Source organism: Anas platyrhynchos, chromosome 2 (genome assembly GCF_047663525.1).
Source record: "Anas platyrhynchos isolate ZD024472 breed Pekin duck chromosome 2, IASCAAS_PekinDuck_T2T, whole genome shotgun sequence".
In the NCBI taxonomy this organism is placed as follows: domain Eukaryota; kingdom Metazoa; phylum Chordata; class Aves; order Anseriformes; family Anatidae; genus Anas; species Anas platyrhynchos.
Window position 1 is genome coordinate 20482508 of NC_092588.1, and position 21944 is coordinate 20504451.

A 21944-nucleotide genomic window follows, 5' to 3' on the forward strand; every position below is an offset into this window, starting at 1 on the left:
CAGCAAGTAGTTTTATGAGTTATATAAACACCCACTATGTAAACTGAGCTTTCTAAATCATGAAAGTATATTAACCATGGAACAAGTACATTATCTATTAAGGTTTCCTACACATTTTTATTAGATAAGAAATGAGGAAGCTTCTCCCTGTACCATTAGCAAAGAGTTGTTATTTTCTGCTCTGTGTCATGGTTTATACTCCTTATAGGGAGAATCCTTTGGATTGTGTTCTTAACAAATGCCTACTATTCAAATACAATGACTGCTTTAATTATTGTTCAGGTGTGGAAAAATATACTGGTGCAATGTGTACTGAACTTATACCAAAGCATCTGTTTTATCTACACATCCTTGAGCACAAAAAGTTACTGATGCCAGTCAGGTTTGTGAAATGCATGAGTATTTATTTTCAGATGGCACATGCTGGCCCTAGTACATGAATTCTGCCATTTGCCATAAGATGCCTAGTAATAGCCCTTGAGAAAAAATGTGATGTCAGAAAAATTTCAGTTGTGCTATCCAGACACTACTACCAAAGTTAAGACTGTCACACTTCAAATCCCTGCAGTCTTTGTTCTTCTTCCACACATGATGGGCACACTATAATGGTGGGATCTTCACTGGGATATAATTTTGGAATTCCCAGGTCTGTATCCCAAGACACCAGCAATGGTTGACAGCAGAGCCAGAATAGTAGAACTTTTTTTTTTCCTGGTAGGTATCAAGTTAATTTGGGATGAAATATGATTACTAAACACATTTATGTCAGCACAGTTCCTTAACTGAAGCAGTAGAAGGAGTACTGAATAGTTTCTCAGTCCTGCCTCAGTTTCTGTATCCTCTCAAGACTTCTGAATTTGTCCTACAACCCCATCTCAGCTATCACTTGCAAATTACATTTGCACAAAATTGTGCTGGGTCTGTGCTGTAACTGTTCTCCTAAGACTGCACCACAGTGGCTTGGAGAGCTGGTTTAGAGATGACTTCTGCAGCCCACAGTTTTTCCTCAGGCCTTTTACAGAGAAGTAAAACAATTGCTTTCCTGCAGATGTTTGAATCCTGCCACATTTAGGCACATTCCTTAGCCGTCTTCAGCAATTACTGAGAAAAATGTTTGATTTTTTTTATCCTTCTTTCCGTCCCTTGGTCACTCAGCTAAAATAGATTATCTCTGATTGCTTTGAGAGGTGGCATTGCTGCCTTAAAACCCCTTTTCTCTGAAACATTAGATCTCAAGATAGAGGAGCTGGGGATCTGTTTTGCTAAGGCTGAAACACAGAACAACCTTGTCCCTGCTTGGCACTTCTCATTGGGATTCTGGTGGTTTCCCTCTGTCCTTGTACAGAAAGATTAAGGTTCAAATACTTTATAAAGGGAAAAAAATATTATATGTATATATATATATTTCCCTTTAAAAGTCTGTGTATATATATATATATATATATATATATATATATATATATATAATTCTATTTTTAATATTTTTTTTTGTCACTCTCCTCAGCCAGCCAGAAATCCAGGATCTTTGTCCATTCTCTCTAGTAATGATTCTCAGGGTGGAAATAGCACTTAAAGATATTTGATACTGGCATAGCTGATATTGTTTTCATCCCCACAGTTTTCCAGAAATCCTCCTATGGCCAGCACGGGTTTATTGCCTGCTTCTCTGCTGGCTGTCCTTGCATGGCTGGAAGAGCTCATGGCTGTAGCACAAGCACCTGCAGCATGTCTCACTCCTGCCTGAAGCAGATCGCTGCAGACAGCAGCAAAAATACTGAGGCGTAGCTTTACTGGGCCGCTGGAGGGCAGGGCTGGTATTATGTATCAGAAATGACACGAGGAGAAAGCTACCCTTATGTACAGCATGCATGAAGCCTATTCGCATATTTTGAGGTCTGTGGTCATTAAGTAGGCAGTAGCATCCTCATTATCAGGCTTTATTTCATCAGGAGCAAAGAGTGATCCTTTGATCCTCACTTTCCCCCTTTTGCGAGGTAAAACAGAACTAGAAGAAAGGGTTTGACTGTTCTTTTCTTATTTGTTGTATGATGAAAACCAAGTGAATCAATGTCACAATATTGACAGGGCAGGGACCAGGGTGAAAGCAGTCATAAATCCAGCATCCTCTGATTTAGCACACAGCCAGCTGCACACATCAAATGCTGTAACAAAATCCCAGCATGGAAAAAAAATAAAATAAAATAAAATAAAATTTACACTTTCACCTTAGCTATGAAGGAAGCCAAATTCGGGGTATGGGGTGGTAATGAGGAGAGTTCCATAAGCACAGAGGTTGATAGGAAATGGCCTTGTCTGTGTTGTGCATCAGGAGGGTCAGGAGTGCTAGCATGTCTCTCTGAATTATCTTCACAAGACAATCAGGTCAGCCCTTCATTAATTTTGCAAACCAGATTTGATCCAATTGGCAGATTTTTCACAGTAAATCAAACAAGGTCTACACTAGTGAATGGTGTTTTAAAAGGAAGTAGAGTTCTGTGAGCTGGGGGAAGGAGAGGGATAAATGAGTCAAAAGTCAGCTCCAGACTTCTCCTCGGACTTTTGAGTGCTGGTAGTGTGTGATACATTTCTGGCAAGCCCTAGAGAGGTGGTTAGAGAGACTGCCCAGTAAGAGGAAAGATGTCAAAATTTTCCATTAAGCCTATAAATGAATAAATAAAGCCCTTAATTTCAAATGTACCTGTAGTTCACTTTTTCTCAGCAGAAAGAAAAAAATATATATATGCTTTTTATCTGTGGAAAACAATGATCTAGTGGAGCAGAAGAGATCATGGCAAAAGAGGAAAGAGGACTCTGAATGATGAAGACAGGGGAACAGAGCCAAAATAAGATGCAGGAAATGTGAGGAGAAGGTAGGCAAGAAGAGGAACAGAAATAATTGCGGAACTGAAATAATTGTGGATGGAATACTGTCTTTTTATTGTAACTTGTAGCCTTTTTTTTTTTTTTTTTTTTTTTTTTTTAAGAAGAAAAATGAGCAATGTAATCATGTGGTTTAGGATTATGGTAAACAAAGAGGCTGAAGGGAATAGCTGAGCAACATGCAGAGGAGGCAACTGAAAATAAACAAGACGCTGAACTTCTCAAGCTCAGAGGACAGAAACAAATGGGAGGAAAAAACTTTTTAAGGTCCGTAGAGGATGAGAAGTACATCTGTGTGTAATGCCAGGGGAAAGACAGGCCTGCCTTTTCATCTGCACAACTTGAGGACCTCAGCTTAGTGGGTATTTCTTTCTCTCTTCTCCACCACAGAGCAGCTGAAGGAATAGACTTAGTGTTGTAGGTCAGGGCAAGAACTGTTCTACCACTGAGATGAATCCGAATGTCTTCAAGGCCCTGAAAGCAAATTTGATTTAGAATTCAAAAATAATATGTGGAATACACCATTTTTCCTGGTACCCCAGGTTTAGGGAGACAGAGGAGAGCAAACTTACCTCCTTTGCCTGCCATTCAGCTCACCTTCAGCACACAGGTGTCTACTCACATGTATGCTCACTGAGGCAAACAGTACATTAGGCTACTTGAGTGCATAACTCCAATATGAGTGTGATGGTTGTATTTCTGAGACGGCGTGTTAGTGCCAGCACAGAACATTCACAAATTAACAGATGTTTCTGCAGTGGTTTCTGTTACAGTTGCAGAGTCAGAGAGTGCTGAGGTTGGCAGCCACCTCTGGGGATCATACGCTGCAGCCCCATTGCTCTGAGTTGCTTAGGGCCATTCCAGTTGTGTTCTGACCATCTCCAACGATGGAGACTCCATAACCTCGCTGGACATCCTGTCCAGTGTTTGACCACTCTGAAAGTAAAATTGTTTTTATTATGCTTAGGTGATGTACCAGTCATCTTCCTCACTGTTATATTTGGAAATAGCTTCCAGGGGAAGTGGCTCCATCGCATTACTAGGGGATGAGGTGAGGCTGAACAACCATTTTTTTCACAGATCCTCCTCCTTGCCCTTCTTGAAGACTGGAGTGTCATTTTCTTTCGTCCAGTACTTCTTGCAAATCACCACAACTTTTCAAAGATAATTGAGAGTGGCATCACAATGACACCAGCCAGCTCCTTCAACACCCATGGGTGCATCCTAGCGGGTCCTATGGACTTAAGCGTGTCCAGTTTGTGTAAGTGCTCTCTCACCTGGTCATCTTCCACTGACAGCAAGTCTTCTTTGCTCCAGACTTTGTGTTTTTCAGTTTTTCATGTGGAAAATAACTTCTGACACTTGCTGCTAGAAAGTTTTAAAGTCTTTATTCATTCAGACAATAGAAATGTCTATCAATGGCTGTCTTGGGACCGTGTACTTATTACAGAGGAACAGAGTTTGCTAATCTTATGCAACCTAAAGAAGGAAGTTGGCAGTGGTTGAAAATCAAGAATACACTGTATCTTGGGGGGATTTTTAGTTTTACATTAAAACTCTGGTACCATTTCAGTGAACTATTCCTACACCTTTATGATTTTCTATTTTTATGCCATATGAAGGTTACATCAACAATGTTAGTTTAAAAGGCAAAGGACTCAGTTTTGTTTCTCTGAAATCAATGGTGTCTTTAGCACCATTATTAAGCCAGTTTTTGTCACTTCTGCAAATTCCTCCAGACTGCAAGATTCAAAGGATTGCTCAACTCTGCTTGTATGTCCTTACAACTCAAAACAAGCTTGTTTGCATCCACTGCACCTAATTCCTTTGTATTCTCACCCTTATGAGCTTTCTTGCTTCTGCCCATGCCACATTGCCTCTCTCATAATGATCAAAGATATGGGACAAGCTGCACTAGTGCTACAGTCTACCAGCATGTGAAAGTTGGAGATAAGACGAAGTGAGGAAGTCAGAGGGGTTAGAAACTAGGGTTAGAATCTTCTGAGAGAAAAATAGGAAAAATTAAATGGGGGAGCTGAGGTATGGGGGAGAGTTCAGCTGAGGTAGGAGACTGACAGGGCATAGAGCATTGGCCCTGTGGAAGAAACAGCCACAGTGTCTGGAACAAGTGTATAAAGCCAGGGATGGGAAAGAAACATATAAATCCACTAGATGAAGTTCTCAGCCAGCCCAAAAGCAAGTGGACAGCCTCTGCTTTGTCTTCCATTTTCAGTGTCTGGCAAGTGTGAAGACAAACCTGCTGCTTCCATCATGTCCTCTGTTAGCTCAAACAAAAGAGGTTTGTTCTGTAGTCCTAAAAGTTCCAAGCTCAGTTCCTTCCAAGCTTCCAATTCCTTCTGCACAAAAACACAAACCCTCCATGGCTATCTAAAGAACCAGACAATGCAGATCCCAAGCTGAGAAATGACTATTAATGCAACCCAGAGCTCTCTGTGGTGGAGAGCATGCTATCTCCTGTGGCTTCTTTTCCAAAGTTTTCCAAAACACTGCTGACCATTAGCCTGTGATCCTATTTTTATGCTCTAAGATTGAAATACTTCAGGAAAATACTTTCAGGAATGATGGATGCAATGCCCTGTGGAGCTCCAGCATCTCAGCTTTATCAAAAGATTCAGTCTGTCTCTTTCACACCACATTGTCATTTACCATTGTCCTTTCTTTCTTCCTCACAGCCTCTCTTGCCTTGAGTATTGGAAACCAAAAGTTGACCTGGAAAGACAGAAGTACAATGCTAAGACATAGTATTACTGAGTTAGAGATCACCCAGACACTAGCATCCTGTATAGTCAGTATTGAAATCTATTAAAAACAAATAAAAGAAAAAATATGTATGTGTCTGCAGGTGTTTGCCTGGATTTACCGTAAATATATGCATGCGTATTTATATTTCCATTACTGCATATGTACATATATGTGTGGTGTGAATGTTTTTGCAGGCAAAATATTATATATTATCTTCCATTTTGCTAAATAACTGCAACTTTCTCAACATTAAGAGGCTTCTCACAAATGTCTAACATTTCCTAACTAGACTGTAGTAACATGCTTTGTGCTGGAGGTGCTTAACATTCATGAAAATCAAGTTTATCCTCTGGAGAGCTCTAAGTCTGAGGAGTATTTTCTTGCCAGCTCATGGCCATTTGGGTGCATCCATTTTGGGTCTGTTACATGTGTATTGAAGGGCAGAACCAAACAACCATGGGATATAAGCTTATGGATAGGCAAGCCATCTCTGGCCTCTGGCCTCTGCAGGCAAGCACTGGAAAAAGTCTATTAGAACACAACTGAACTTAAGAAGTGTTTAAGTACTTCCTGGGTATGAATCTGGCTATAATACTGAGCAAGGGAGACTTTTTTCCCTCATGCTGATGGCTTACCGTTCTAGCAAACACATTCTTTGCGGTTTTCTGTTGTAGCTTTGCTCTTTTCTTGAGTAATTTTGCATGCAAATAATGTATCCGTTTTATCTCAGCATCAGGATAGAACGAGGTTGACACAAGTATTTTAAATTGGGTCAGGAGGCCAGAGAATAACCCAGAAATTATTAAGAAAAAGATGATGATTCCAAGCTGGATCCATGTCGTGGAAAGATAGAGCTCTGGCTGAGGGATGCAGTCATGCTTAAACAGGGAGATCTTGAAAGGATCGTTCTTTACAATAAACTCTCTCACCCCAATGATGAAGTTGTTCTCATTCCTCTGTACAAGAAAGGTAAAAAAGAGAGTTGATTATAGTACAGGTTCCCTCCTTTTTTCATATTTCTCCTATTGGATATTCAGATTTCCAAAGGACCATTAATTGCTTAGTACATCCATTGTCTATGAAGGACTGCTCATAATAATATATTAGCTATTTTTAAAATGTTTCAGACTGCTTTTTCACCATTTTTCTTGGCACATTGTTTGGACTGTTAAGAACTTACCTTCTCAGTGGATCCAGCAGAAAAAAAGAACTTTATCTGGTTGTAGTGGCTTTTTTTTTTTTTTTTTTTTTTTGTATTTTTATATTTTATATTAATATTTGAGCAACCTGGTCTGGTGGAAAGTGTCCCTGCCCATGACTGGGGGATTGGAACTAGATCTTTAAGGTCCCTTCCAACTCAGACCATTCTGTGATTCTACGGGTTTACGAATACGTTCCCACTCATGAGTCTGCTCAGATCCTCTGTTAGAGGGTCATTCCTTCTTCCTTTGCTCCTTCTAAGTAAAACAGCAGCATAGAGCATGTTCTTTCCTTTGGTTGTGGCTCAGTGTTTGATCAGCAGTCCTTCCACATCTACCTATAAAGGTATATATAGGTATACCTATATATATGCTCTGACTACAGGGTAACCACACAAAGTCACTTCTCATCTGCTATTAGGTGCCTTTGCTCAGAAGAGCTGATGACTTGCACTGCTTATAGACTGAAATGCTGAATGAGAGGGACTAAAGATTGCTGCTGGGACCAGGATTTCATACTGGCAGGTGGCTTTCTGCTCAGTGAGTAGGAACCCTGAGTCATCCAGACCTCTCCTCTGACTATATCGAGGGGATACATAGCTCTTCCCTGTGGCTTCTCTAACCATCTCAAAGAGGCCACATACTTTTGATAGAAAATTGTTAGATAAACCAGTACCCAAAAGTATGCCACCCATGTCTTTCTGGTGGAAAATTAAGGGGAAATAGGCCATGTCTTGTTCCAATCTATCTCATTCCCTTGCATTCCTTAACTAAATCAGTGTATAAGCAAAGAAAAACTGCATTAGGAACTCAATATGAAGCAGAGTACAAATACGTGCAGATCGTAACTCTTTGTACCTATTATAAATATCTCAGGACATTGCTGAGTCTGTCCTGCTCATCCAGGCAGCTTTTTAGGCTCTTCCTCTGAGATCAGTAACCCTGAGGCTTGCTATAACAAATCTGTGAAGATTAAATTTTATTTTTCAGTGTGACTAGCTTTCAATGGGGAACTAGAAACTATCTGATGATGGCATAATTTTCTGGATTTAGAGACAGTCAAGCAGTTCTCCACATGAGTGAGCACTGCACATGGAGCAAATTCATGGTACAGAACTCATGAATCAGCCCGGCAGGGTCAGGATTGAGCCCTAAATCAATGAGTTGTGGGAATCAGTTCCTTCTTAGCCCTGACTTGGATTACCCTCAAGGCAGCTCATGATAACGGACTGTCCTCCAGGTAAGGACAGAAACACAAGCAAAAACACATACAGAAATACATGGAAGATAGCTGAGGCTACAGTAAGCTGCTTAAGGCTCTATTCAGTTGGTTTGAACATATCCAGGGATGGAGACTCTACAACATCTCTCATCAATCTGGTCAAGTGTCTGATCACCTGTACAATAAAAAGGTTTATTCTTACTTTGAAATGAAATTTCCTTTAATTTGTGCACATTGTTTCTTGTTCTTTCACTGGACACCACTGAGAAAAGCCTAGTTCCCTCTTCTCTACACACAAACTCCATTAAGTATTTATACACATGGATAAGTTTCCCCTGAGCCTCCTCTTCTGCAGGCTGAGCAGCCCCAGGTCTTTCAGCCTGTCCTTGTACCACAGATACTCCAGTCCTTTAATCATCTTCATGACTCTTAAATCACCCCTGTATATGCACATTTCTCTTGTACTGGGGAGCCCAGCACTGTTCACAGCACTCCAGAAAGGTCTTACCAGGGCTGAGCTGAGGTAAAGGACCACCTCCCTCAACCTGCTGGAAGCACTTTGCAGTGCAGCACAGGATAGCCCTTTCTCTGCTACAGGGGCACTTTATGAGCTTGTCGTCAACCTGGTGCCTACTAGGACCACCAGGAAGGTTTTCTGCAAAGCTACTTCCCAACCAGTTGGCCTGCAGTATGTACTAGTGCATTGGGTTGTTCCTCCCCAAGGAATTTTGTGCTGTCCCTGTTGGCCCATTTTTCTAGTCTTTCCAGAAGTGGCAGCAGAACCTTCTGGTGTTTTAGTACTTCCTCCAAGTTTAATTTTATCTGCAGATATCTGTGACTATGCTTTGTCCCTCCATTTAGGTCATTAGTGAAGAGGTTTAACAGTACAGGTCCCAGTATCATGCTCTGGGGAGCACCACTAGTGACTTTGTACCAGTAACTGGAAACTTGAGCCCAGAAGTTCAGCCAGTTTTCAGTCCACCTGACTCACTATCCACTTATCTACAGCATGCTTCATCAGTTTGTCAGTGAGGGTATTGTGAAAGACAGTGTTGAAAGCCTTACTAAATGCATAATGCGCTGTTCTTTGCTGCTCCAAACTTCCCTTCTCTGGTCTCGGAGGCCTAGGATCCTCCCACTAAAGACAGAGCTGAAGAAGGCATCAAGTACCTTGGCCTTTTCCATGTCCTTTGTTACTGGGATCCCTACTGCAGTTATGAGTTGGCCTACATTTCCCCTACTCTTTCTTCTGCTGCTGATAGACCTACAAATCCTTCATGCTGCCCTTTACCTGCCTTACCTCTTTCAGCTCCAGGTGGGCTTTGGCTTTCCTGACCCCATTCCTTCACAATCAGACCATGTTTCTGTATTCCTCTTGGGTTTCCTGCTCCTGCTTCCAAATCTTCTATATTTCTTTTATGCATTAGAGTTTTGTCAGGAGCTTCATTACCTGTTTGTCAGGATGGACCATTCTTGAGTTTGGAGGAGGTGGATTTTGAATATCAGTGAGCTCTCCTGGACCCTTCTTCTCTTAAGGAACATATCCCAGGAGACCAGGACCATTTCCTACATCTGGTTTGGTGATGTGAGAGCACAGCTGCTGTGTAGCAGCAGGGTTTGTATGAAGGGTACATCCCCCTTGGCATGCATAGCAGTCTGTCTGTACAATACATCTCACATTAGACTGAGGAAGTGATGAAAGCTTCTCTGCTTTGCATGGTCATCTGACCTCTTCAGGTTGGGTCTGACCTACACATGCTGATCAAACAGGTACAGTCAATCCAATAGTTTTGCACCTACTTTCTTTAAAGGAAGTCTGGGTATCAATTAGAAGTTGGCAATCTCTCTCCTTTGGGAAGCAAGTGGTTTTCCACTGTCACAACTTGGGAACATTTGGCTTATGTCTGCCACACAAATTCTGAATTTCTCCACTATTTGTTAATGTAGAACTGTTCAATAATTTAACTTCTATCCCATGGGAATGTTTGATATTTTGATATGTCATAAAAAATGTCAATGTCTGAATTACGACAGAATCTGGCCAAAGATCTGACTTCATTTCAACTCATTTCAGCAAGTCATGTTTGCCTGAAGTGCTCCCATGCCTCAGGCTTCCTTCTGCTTCATGGTTCAGTCCCAACCAGATGAACACAACAGGACCAACAGACTGCCACAACACAGAAAGCAAAGCCTGGAATGGTTTAGCTGTGTGTCACAGAAAAAGTGGTCTGTGTGAGGAAGCCAGCTCAGAGACACAAAAAATCACATATGCAAAAATGAGGAGGGGAATCTCTCTGCCAATGGACTGTTCTGCTAACTTGTAATTTTGAGATATGCCCTTATTTCATTGAGCACCTTAGGAATCTTATTTTCTGGATCTGCTTTTGGCAGATGAATTTTTGGGGGATGGGGAGAAATGAGAATGAATTCTTGTTATTATGAGGTCTAAGAGGAGGTAGTAGAATATGCTACGTAAGAAAAGATTGATAGAATAAAAAACATATATCAGAATGCATTATGCATATGCCTTTGGGAAATACTTTAAACCTGAACTTGCAAGCTCTCAAAGGGGGCAGCTTTTCTGGGCCCATGCAGCATCACACACATCACCCACTCCAGTGCTGGAATTTCCTGCCTTGGAGGTATTCAGAACTGGACCAGACAGGATCCTGAGCAATCTGATCTTACTCTGAGATTGGCCCTGTTTTGAGCAGGAGGTTGGTCTACATGGCCTCCAGACATCCCTTCTAACCTAATTATGGTTCTCCATGCCACTGCTGTTCCTCCTAAAAAAAATCTTCAGATTCGGCAATCCGTTATTATTTTGTGTGTATGCAGCCATGCCTTCTGAAATGCTGATCTCCTCACATTGCTCAGCTAAGGAAAGGCAGGCATCTCTTACATCATGCTAGAGTGGTATTTTGACTTTAAAAGTGGTACTTCACAAATATCATCATTGTGAGCTTCCAATTTTATGTTTCTTGTTTTCTCTGCACATATATAAATATTAAATCCATTCTTCCCATATTAACCATTCTCGAGAAATATGATGACACTTTCAAGAGTGCAGAGACTGGCCTGGTTGTATCCAATATACATATCTATAAAGGCAACGGCCCTTTTTGAAACAAATGTATGAGTTACAGTGCTGTGGAAGAAATGACAGTTTGTTGGCTGTGCTTTTGCTCCTGCAGCTGCTGAAAATGAAGGAGAAATGTTTAGCACTAAGTTAAACTGAGAAGTACAAAGTACTGATAAGTACTTACTTGCTGGAAGAGTTTGATCTGAATCTCCAGTTGTGGTAGTTCTTGGAGATGTTTATTCACAGAAATAATTAGCCAATAAAACAAATAATCTACTGCAGCAAACAGAAGCCAGATGCATAGATGAACAATTACAGGGAGAAAAAAATACTGTATGTGTTTTCTCTCCTTCCTTGTGAGGCAGAAAGATGGGATTGTCACATAATCTTTTCTTTCTTTTTTGTTAAGTGGCAGAAGGCCTGGTCTTTGCTGTTGCTTTTGAAGCTCATCAAATGCAATGAACTCTTTTGTGATATAAGTATTCTTAAACTTGACACCATGAGGGCCCACAAATTTTTTGATAAAAAGAGCAGTTCCAAAAGAAACTAGAAAAAGCCCTACTATAGGCAGTACTTTCTGGCCTATATAGGGCAATATAGTCAGCATAAAAGATATCTCATTAGCAACTCTTTGGATTTCTTGTTTTGTGTCATTTAGCTCTTGTTTCAATGCATCATCTGAAATTGAATAAGATGGTGTAAACTCATGATTTAGCGACAGTATATCTTTAGGCAGTTTAGTGGAACGCTTGGCCTCCTCATAAATCCATTTTATTGCCTCAACATAATATTTTATCAACTCAAATTGCTCAAACTCTAAATGGCAGGTTATACTGTCTGCCAGAACCTTCAGGTTGTGAAAAATATTTTGGATATTGCCAGCCACCACGACACCTGTACCAGCAGTAATAAGGGCGTTTCTTCCTTCTCGCAGCCCACAGGAGAGAAGGAACAGGGCACTGAAGCAGCGCAGGTGCTTGAAACAGCAGAGCACGACAGAAAGCGAGATCCAGATGAGGCCAGAAACCAGTAAGGGACCCAGAGGCTGGTGAGCCAGGGAGAAGCGGATGCCAAGGAAGAAGAGAAGGCTTGAAAGGAAGCCAACTGCAGAGCAAACAGCAAAGAGCTGTGTCAGATACTTCCAGCCTGGCTTCCTTTCTGATACAAAAATTCTCCAGGCATTCTGGGCTGTTGAGACAAGTGCTTGCATCTCCTTCTGGTAGTGGCTGACACTGTAGTGGCTGAACCTGGAAAGAAAGGAAGACAAAAATGCTGTTAGTTACAGGGTGACACTATTGATAACGTGCATTTAACTGACTGACTGCTTCACATTACAAAAAATGTAGTTCTGACTCATGTGAGTGCTGAACTGCCCCGCATGAGTCCCAAATCTTAGTCCTTGGTATCACATATATAAATACATCAAGAGATGATTATAAAAGTTATTCTATCTTTTCAAAGTGTTTTTGTCATTTTAGGTTACCTAGCCTACCTCAGCCCTCAGATGCTTGATTTGCTTTACAGCAGCACCAGAAAGACAGAAAGGGGAGCATGGAAACTCCCCATAGGAGAGTCTCCCTATAAAACCCCATGCAGGGCAATGTGGCTTGAAACTTTGGGGAGCAGCGAAATGGGGAGAGCAGCATATGAACGCTGCCCAGGGACAGGGAATGAAGGTCTCCTTCGTCTGGAGGTAGGTCAGTACAGAGGGAAAGTAGTGTCTCAGAGGCATCATTCCTTCACTGGGTCTCTCCTGGGATAGCACAGCTACAAATTGACCCATATACATGGTTAACTCTAATTGCTCATTCTTATCACCTTTTTTCCTGCCTACCAGCATGCCCATACTGGAAATTTATTCAGTTTGATTGAAGACAGTATTTGCCCCATGCTCACATCTTTCCTTCTTCTTCTACAACATACTTATAAGGCAATTTTTCTTTCCAAATATGCTAGACTAATTTGTATGCATATTAGCCTTTTAACATACTAGAACAAATAAGATACTAATTAAATAAAATAAACTGTTGCAATTTTGCCCTGTAATAAGGAACAGTTGTCTTCGCAAATACATCCTGAAGATATTACTTTGTCTTTTGTTTAGCTTGAACACAGCAAGTAGCCAGGAACTAAACTATTATTTAATACACATACTGTGTTTTCCTGGCATTTGACTTCATGAATTCTGCTAGCATTCAGTGTACCATTTCCCCCTTCCTCTCTTTATTGTTATTTATTTGTTTTGTTTTGTTGTTATTGTCAGATCTGCATGTGACAGGAGGGAAGGGTGACTGGACCAGGCAGATCCTCCCTAGTGCTGAGGGCTGTACTGGAAGATGCTCTGTGGTGGTTTTGGTGCTTAATAGTTTCTGCAGGGATTGAAGGTGGGCAGCAGTAGAGTGGTCTCAGTCCCTGGCACTGCCACTGCTTGGGAAGACTAAGGAAATTGCTTCCCTCCAGGGCCTTGGCTGTAAATAACAGCAATTAGCAGCTCCTTCTCAGGAGACAAATTAGTTAAAGTCCACAAAGTATTCAGGCAGCTGTAGGTAGAAGTCACCACCTCTTTGGGAAGGTAATGTGGGGAGGGGAGGTAGCACAAAAGACACTGGACTATGACTTTGCAGGATCCTTAAACGCTGCCTGCTGCTGTGTCTTCTTGTAGGTCAAAGGAAAGTAACCCTAGACAGTGAATAGACCTGGAGTTCTGTTCTTGATTTAACAGGTCTTAAAAAATCAACTGCAAAAACCCTAGCGTTTATGTAACGTTATGCAAAGACTTCTGTGTGAAAAAATCACACATTTCTAGTTTTGTTTTGCAGCATTGATTTCACAGCTGTTCTCAAGTATAGTTTCTGCATGGTCTTGTGTGTTTGTATGTATGGTTATTGTTTATTCCTGTCAATGTTTATAAGCATATGGTAAATAGGCTGCAAATTGTGACAGAGTTTGACATGACTGCTTCTAAGAACTGACAAAAAAGAGTTGAGAACAAAGCTGCAGAATTAACGAAAGCCATACTACTGCTGGACCAGGAAGCTGGAGACTGGCAAAAGATGGATAGAATTTGAAAGGATTCAAAAAGCCTCCTTTAGTAGACAGATTTAGTCCTGTTACACACTTGCATAAGGGATGACTGCACTATTCAGCAAAAATGTGGTAGGTTTGTCCCTAACCTTCCTGAACCCAAATTTTTGCAGAAAAAGCATCATAAGGAGCCACTGATTCCTGGAGCTAGATGCTCAGGTGCTTTTGCATGATAACTGAAGGCTGGAAATTTTCCTGACCCCTGCAGAGCCCATTCCTGAGCTCAGTAACTACAGGTTCAGAGTCCTGACTCACAGCACACATCTCCTGGCTTTTCTGTTACCTCTTTCCCTCCTAAGACATCAGCAACAGAAGTAGATATTAAGCACAGAAGAACACAGAGGATGAAAACAGGAGGCCTAAAAAATGTGGAGACCAAAAATTCTTGTATCAGCATGCACTTAAGCAGCTGTGAGTACTTTGGAAGGGGAAATAACATTCTGGCTCAGAGTTAGAAATAAAATCTTTTGCTCAGCTAAAGAGGCTAATTCTTCAAGAAAGAATAAACCTTGAGAGCCTTCTGGAATGATTCCTTTTGAAAACATAACTCACAAAAGCTCTCCAGAAGCTGCTAGTTGTAGATACAAATTCCATCAGGAAGGTGACAAGAAAAAAAATAATTTAATTTCAATTGCAGTCTGAAGCAACGCATTTTTTCTTCTGTCCCATAACATGTACTAATGTGGCAGCTGCTACCACTATTAATGTAGCATAAAGAAAGAATGAGTCTTGGAAAGCAGTTTCTTGTTCTTAAGTGTCAGTGTCTTTCCACCACAGTTTCTTGTGATGTACACCACAGTTGGGAGCTGGAAACTCTTGAGCCCCAGCTCTGCCTTTGAATCTGATTTTTCTATAGGGCCCGTGGGAAGCCATCTCTGAGCCTTAGTTTCCCTTTCTAGGAAATGCTTACTCAGATCTGGAAGAATGATGTTCATCTACCATATGGCATGTTGGCAGGAGTAATTATCAGAACAAATTATTTTCAACAAGGAGTTTGGTCCATACTTCTTAAGGCTTGTAACGTACTGAGATTAATGCAATATAATTAAGAGATGTCTTTTCTAGTTTCATTTTAAAATTAAAGAAGAGAATTTTAAAGAGGATCATACTTACTATATTTCAGATAAATAAATATATAGAGGTAAAAGAGATTTGATAAAATAGTGATCTGAGATAAAAAGATCATACTTATTATATTTCAGATACTGGCTACAGTTTTTAAGTAGAAGATAAGCACATAGCATTGAGAGTCCCTATCTTTCCAGCTCACCCACAAGCTTTCTGTTAGAGCTGTGTCATTTTCATACAGCACTTGTTCATGTCATGTATTTTTTTCCTTGCCTGCTATGGGTACTTTTTCATAGTCATTGTCCTAGCAGCATGGCCATCTTCCCTGTCAGTTTGGTCCTGCCCTAGCTCCTTGCTCAGCCTAGTACTTGCTACAGTTACATAGGCAATCCTCGTATTTTCAGGGAGTATGTCTGAAACTCTATCTTCTGCTTGATTAGAGGTTATTACTTGATGTAAATTTCCATTATATGGATTATCCACCAATGCAACCCCTTATCCAAGTTTTAATATAATGGAATACAATGTCTTCTTCCTAAAAAATGTATAGATGGGATTTAGTAATTTAAAGAAAATAAAATGGGATTTACTATTTTAAGATGGGATCTACTAAGATTGGATTTACTAATTAAAAATAAATAAATGAGATTTATGAATTTATTAGCTTTCATGAAGTATCTTGGATGGTTGATGCAAATTATAAGTCAAGGAAGACAGTAGGGACACAGCTGATTTGGCAAAGCATGACAAACAGAGTCACATATTTAAGCCTTCTTTCTATTTTGCCACAGGCCTAACCCAGACAAGCCCTTGGGACCACAGGTCACATTGAGTTAGGACTGATGAGTACCACCCCATTTTTTCACCCTTGCATGGAGTCTGATGGACTTTTCACCAGGCAGCCCGTTACTTCAGCAGAGCTCAGGAGGAGCATGGCCACGTGGAAGGCCCTGTGCCCCGCACTGTGCACTAACCTTCACAAAAATTAGACCCAGAGAGCCACTAGGTGAAATGGGAAACATATCCTGCTGATGGTAAAGATTCAGCTACACGGTGATCTTTGCCTCATAAATCTGATTTGGATTTTATACAAAAATTAAAGAAGAGAAAGCACACAATAAGAATATAAAAACAAATATTTCCTTTTTTGGCTGTTTCATCAGCCTTCTTTCCCAGCCTGGATCAGCTACATTGAAGTGTAAGAGAATTACTTCCCTTTTTTGGATACATTGGAAAAATACAATGGTGAGCTACAGTTTAGTAAGAAACAAAAATACCGGAGGGAGACCCACATTATTTCTTTTAGTCAATGGAAGGCATTCAGCTAAGAAATAAAAGCCCAATCAAAAATCCATCATCATTAGGGCAACTATCCCAGGGCTTTGTTAGACCCCTGTCATTTCTTGTGTTCACATTCTTTGTTTTTGACTGCAGAGGGAAGGAGAGTAAATGCTATAAAGCAAAATAAATGCATACAAGGACTAAAATATATGGCCAAAATATATGGCCAAACTACCACCACCATTAACAACAACAAAATATAACAACCCAAGTAAAAATAATAACTGATCAAGATCTCATTTTTTAATTCTTTTAAATATTGTCTCAGGAAAATTTTGAACATCGCAAGATATTACCAAGTCTTTAGGATTCTACAAGTCAGTTAGATCTCACCTAATATCAGATATCTATATTGTAATGTCAACATCTCAACTACCTGTCTTTACGTCAATGAGGAGGAAAGTGCAGCTTCCCAGGGGCATACTTCAGATCTGTTTTAGAAGTTTATCATTGCATGAGATTAATTGCATCCTATGAGAGCTTTTACTTCATATTTACTATGAAAAGACTCCGGATTGCTCAGAGACACCTATTCAAAGTTGGGTGAGATGAACTTCCCTCTAAGTGTCTCCATTGTAGGCACAGGTACTCAGAACAGGACACAATGAACATGCCATGGGCAGATGTAGAAACTGGGCAGCCATGGAAAAAACACAGAGCAAGAAGACACTTTTCTAATACTGCTGTGGACAGTGTTATATTTTTATATCTGCTCTGATAGAGCAGACCCACAGATGTCTTTCACTTAAATCACCAGCAGGAATGAGGGCACAGTTTCAGAAACTCAAATAGTAGTTTGCATATTGACAAAAACTACTCTGCAAAACATAGAAAATGCCACTGTTACAGAACATTACATTGTCCCTTCTCCTACATATAATAGCTCTATACATAATTTTGGGGTTCATAAGTTCATAAGATTCATAAGTTCATGAAACTAAATTGTTTCATGAGCCTTAGGAAAAGTCCAATCAGTAAGGTGATAACAACTAACTTAGGGTAAGTTCCTCTACTTCAGAAGAGCTAACTCAGTCCACGTTTAGCATCCACCGTAACTTCATATGAACCCTAAAGTGGGCAATAGTGGTGGTAGGTGGATGTTTGGACCAGGTGATCTTAGAGATCTTTTACAACCTTAATGATTCTATGATTCTATAAAGTGTTACTTACGGGCCTTCCTGTAAAGCGCATGAAGAATCTTCACAGTGCTGTTTCTCGCGATTTTGGTGAGAAACCAAGATGGGCACTAATAGAAAATTTCACATGAGTAATTTGTTTTCCATACCCTCCCTCAATGAGTCAGGCATGTCACAATTTTGAAATAATTGTGGTTTTGACAAGGATTCATGAGGAAGTAACTTATGCACAAGACCAAAATTAGTATATAATTTGCAACTGCCAGTTTCTACCTTTTTTTTCCTGGCAGAGTAATAGATATCAGCAAATGAGTTCTGGCCCCAGATTTCAATGACTTAAATTTATGTTGAATAACGCCCTAGGTCTGGAACATCGAAGCTATTTTGGTGCTTCCCATTGAAACTAGTAGCAATTCAGTGCCCAAAGAACTTCAAAGTTCTAATCATTTTATCCCTACAAATGTTCATACTGATATCTGTGTAAATATTTCTGTAGTCAGTCTGTCAGAATCTGGCCTTTGTACCGGTACCTGCCTTAAAAATCCAACAAAGATGCTCAAAATATGTAGGCTGTAAGACAGGGGGGAGCTCTAAATTTAAAATATCACTTTTGTACATGGTTTTAGAATTGTATTTCTGTGTTTTCCGGTGAGGGACAGAATAGCAGCAGATATTGACATGGTACATGCATTTTCAAAATCATCTACAGGTATTCATTAATTCTTGTGACGCCTAGTCCAGCAGGCACTTTTTGCATGCTTTAGGAAACATCTTGTTATTAATAGTTATTATCTTTATCATGGAAGACCTTTGAGGCCTCATCATGAATAGGGATTACCACTGTACAAATACACAACACAGAAAGTGTCCAGCTCACAGTCTAGGTCTGGCAGGAAACCACAGCATGATGAGCAGTGGTCACAGCTTAACAGACACTTAGCAATTACACGGCTTACATGTTTGGGGGGGGGGTTGCTTTTTTTTTTTTTTAATAAATATCCCAAGGAGGATAGGAAAGCAGAACAAAACACCCACAGCATACTGAAAATATCTAGAACTTCATCTAATGGGAAATTCCAACTTAATTTTACTCTGTGGGGATCAAATGACTGGTGGCTTATTTACTGGTAGGAAAGAGATAAAAAAGAAGCATAATGCTGATTGGGAAAGTTACTTTGGGACTGCTAGGATGTGGTGTGCTTAAACAGATGTCATCAAGTTTGGTGTCATTTAGCATTAAAAATATTTGTAATTCAAAAAAAATAATAATCTTTATTAACCAAGAGTTTAATTCAAATATTTTCTTCTAGTTTGGGCTGCTTAAGAGAATCACACCCCAGGGGTGCTCTGTTCCCAGCATGGAGCCTTTCTTACTAGAGAATAACCCTTTCCTCTGTCTGGAGTGGCAGCATGTGTCATCTACATCAGGGATTGTGTCTACAGTGACAGTCAGGTGTAGATGTCCGTCTGCATCCAGCTCCAGACTCGAGTCTCACATTCATAGCCAGCTCCTGTGACATGGGGTGGAAATTAGCTGCAGAATGTCACTGATTGAAAGACATAAACCCTACTGCAGTGCCTTTGTACAGGTTTACCCTGGCCCTTCTGCAATGATGAACTGGATATGAGTGAGGCTGAGCATTTTGCAGCCCACTCTAAGATCTGTTCGTTGGACATAGGTACTTAAGTGCTACCTAAATACTGTTTAAATCACCTACCTCTGGTTTTGGCTCTTGATGTTCTTGATCTTCTATGTCTCTTGATACTAGAGAAACAATCAGCCAAAAAAGAGGTCACCATGGGCACTCTCATGAGCCATGTCAGCCACATAAGACACATGAACTGTGTTATGCTAACAACTATGGCAAGATTATCCTGACCACAGGTATGGCTTGGGTCAATGGGAATGCTTGTGTAGCATGGTTGGGTAAACAGCTTATACAAAGGAACCTGTGATAGCCTAAACAATGTCCTCCTCTGGGACATCAAAAAGCTATCAGCAGATGACAGTTCTATAGCTATTTACAGATCACCAGCTACCCAAAACATGCCTAGCTTTGTTTTTGGGCCCTTATGTGTCTCACATCATCCTGTCAATCATGCAACTGGCATGGAGTATCGATGCCATAAATAGAGTGCCCCAACACCATCTCATAGTAGCTCTTGTTCACTGGCCCAGGGGTGCTGTCCGGCAAAGGAGACATCTGGCATTGTGACGGAGAACATGAGAGGTAAAAAACTTTCCCAGCTGTTGCTTAATGGTGGGTAAAACTAATTGTTAATGATACTGTACTTTGCCTATACAAGCGTGCTTTTCCAATTGCTCATACTTAAATTGCTTGCATCCCATTCATGCTTGATTATCCTGATAACCAATGTGTGTAGTTATAATAAAATCCATCAGAGTTGGTCTGTGGTCTTTTACCATCTTATTGTATTGATATTCAAAAACCTTTGTCCTGTGACAACAGCCCAAATGATGGGATGGAGTGCACTCTCAGCAAGTTCATGGATCAAAATATACTTTAGTAGCTTTGAGATCCTAAAGAACAGGTGTAATCAGTTTGTCTTCCAGGAGTTTGTCTGCATAAAGGAGCACAGAGTAATTTAGGGACTTGATGTTGGCAGCTTAAATACCCTACAGCTTTTATAACTTGCATAAGCTGACATATGATCTCTTACTTTTGCAAGACAGTAGTTTCCCTGCAGAGAAATGATAAGCTCATTTATCAGATGTGGCAAATGAATTTACTTCTTGTTCATGGTACCGAGAACAAAAATGGCGAGAACTTCTAATTTGTGACCAAACATGAAATAAGCTAAAAGAGTGAGAGAGATTTCATTAACATACTGAAACAGGAATACAATATACAGCAGAGACTTTTGAGAACTTTTGATTCATTCAGTAGCTAATAAGATCACATTTCTTAGAATTTTCTGGAAATTTTGTAAAAAAATAAAAATAATTTTTTTTTGCTTTAATCTAACCTTGGGCAACTTTAAATTTTACTTTAAATGAACAATGGTTTTCAGCAGACACTATGGTTTTGTATGCATATTTGTGTGTATTGAGGAGAAAGGAAAAAGATCCTTCTGGACACCCATCCTCTCTTCTTGAAATGGGTCATCAGGGCCGTGTAATAAAGGAAGAAGACTAAGATTTACTTTAAAGGAAATCAAAGGCTGATATACATCTTTACAACAGCAACATAAGTAGTAAGAGGATTATTATCGACAATCTAGTAACCATCTATGATACCTTTCCAATAAAATTCTCCACAGACTGTCTCTTACAGGCACTTTCAGAGCTAACTTGCATTTACAGTTTTGCTGTTTAGGTTTAAACTTCCAGATACATTTTTGGGATAAAACATGCTGAATGCTTTTCTCAGAAATGGCATAGGTGGTAATGTCCATTGCAGAAATGCTACCTGCTTGACATAAAGAATTCTAAATTGGTGATTAAGTCTCACGTACTCTGATTTCAAAGATCCAGGGCCACATATCCTTCTCAGTTCTGTCTTCAGTATATTTGTGAACTGTAGAATCCAGTCAGCAACTAGAGAAGTGCTGGCATGAACATTATCTATTTGCCCTTGGTTGAAATGGCTCTGCATGTAATTTTCCAAACAGCTGGTTTTCCAGCAGGTACTGATAGCAGTGAAGTAGCAGGTCTTACTGGTTCACTGTGTGACCAAGCTTTCCCTTCACAAAGAAGCCGTACCCCTGCTATTTCAAGAGCAGCCACCAAAGAAGTTCAGAAAGCTGGTAGGCAGCAAGACAAAAATAGCATAATGCTTATAGCATCTAAATTATGCATAATGTAGAGATATAATTAGATATAATGGACCATCTATAACTTGAGAAACTTTCTGTTCATTATAGGAGGAATGAATTAAATGATCCTTTTAGCAGAGCATATCCTTCATAGCATTATATAAGGGAAAATTCTGTAAAGTGATCCAAGTAAAGGCATATTAAGTCTGTCATGGTTTTGGCTGGGACAGAGTTAATTTTCTTTGTAGAGGCTCATACAATGCTGGATTTTTGATGAAAATAGTGGTGATAACATACTGATGATTTTAGTTGTTGCAGAGCAGTTCTTACACAGAGCCAAGGACTTTTCAGCTACTCAAGAAGGCTGGGGGTGCACCAGGAGCTGCGGGGGG

General features: G+C 40.2%; 1 protein-coding gene across 2 annotated transcripts; it reads right to left on the reverse strand.

The window, feature by feature from the left end:
- Positions 1-1488: 1488 nt before the first annotated feature.
- Positions 1489-17968, reverse strand: DCSTAMP (dendrocyte expressed seven transmembrane protein). Of its 2 annotated transcripts, XR_011807382.1 has the most exons (5): positions 17810-17968; positions 11331-12393; positions 6279-6599; positions 3453-5610; positions 1489-3354 (listed from the first exon to the last, which is right to left on the reverse strand). XR_011807382.1 is itself a non-coding variant. In XM_072034388.1 (4 exons), exons 2-4 carry the CDS (start codon positions 12354-12356, stop codon positions 5527-5529), a joined length of 1431 nt encoding a protein of 476 aa, XP_071890489.1. In that variant the 5' UTR covers positions 12357-12393; positions 17810-17968; the 3' UTR covers positions 1489-5526. The 2 variants fall into 2 exon arrangements, 1 of the variants encoding a protein (XP_071890489.1); XM_072034388.1 differs by having other exon boundaries at positions 1489-5610.
- Between the last annotated feature and the right edge of the window lie 3976 nt (positions 17969-21944).

What these genes read in the sequence shown, in the direction of transcription:
- DCSTAMP (XM_072034388.1), bottom strand. Translation starts at nt 12,356, where the DNA reads ATGCAAGCACTTGTCTCAACAGCCCAGAATGCCTGGAGAATTTTTGTA. An exon ending in AGATCAAACTCTTCCAGCAA is followed by an intron (nt 6,600 to 11,330) that starts GTAAGTACTTAT and finishes TTTCTTGTACAG; the next exon opens with AGGAATGAGAACAACTTCAT. An exon ending in AGAATGTGTTTGCTAGAACG is followed by an intron (nt 5,611 to 6,278) that starts GTAAGCCATCAG and finishes CTGTCTTTCCAG; the next exon opens with GTCAACTTTTGGTTTCCAAT.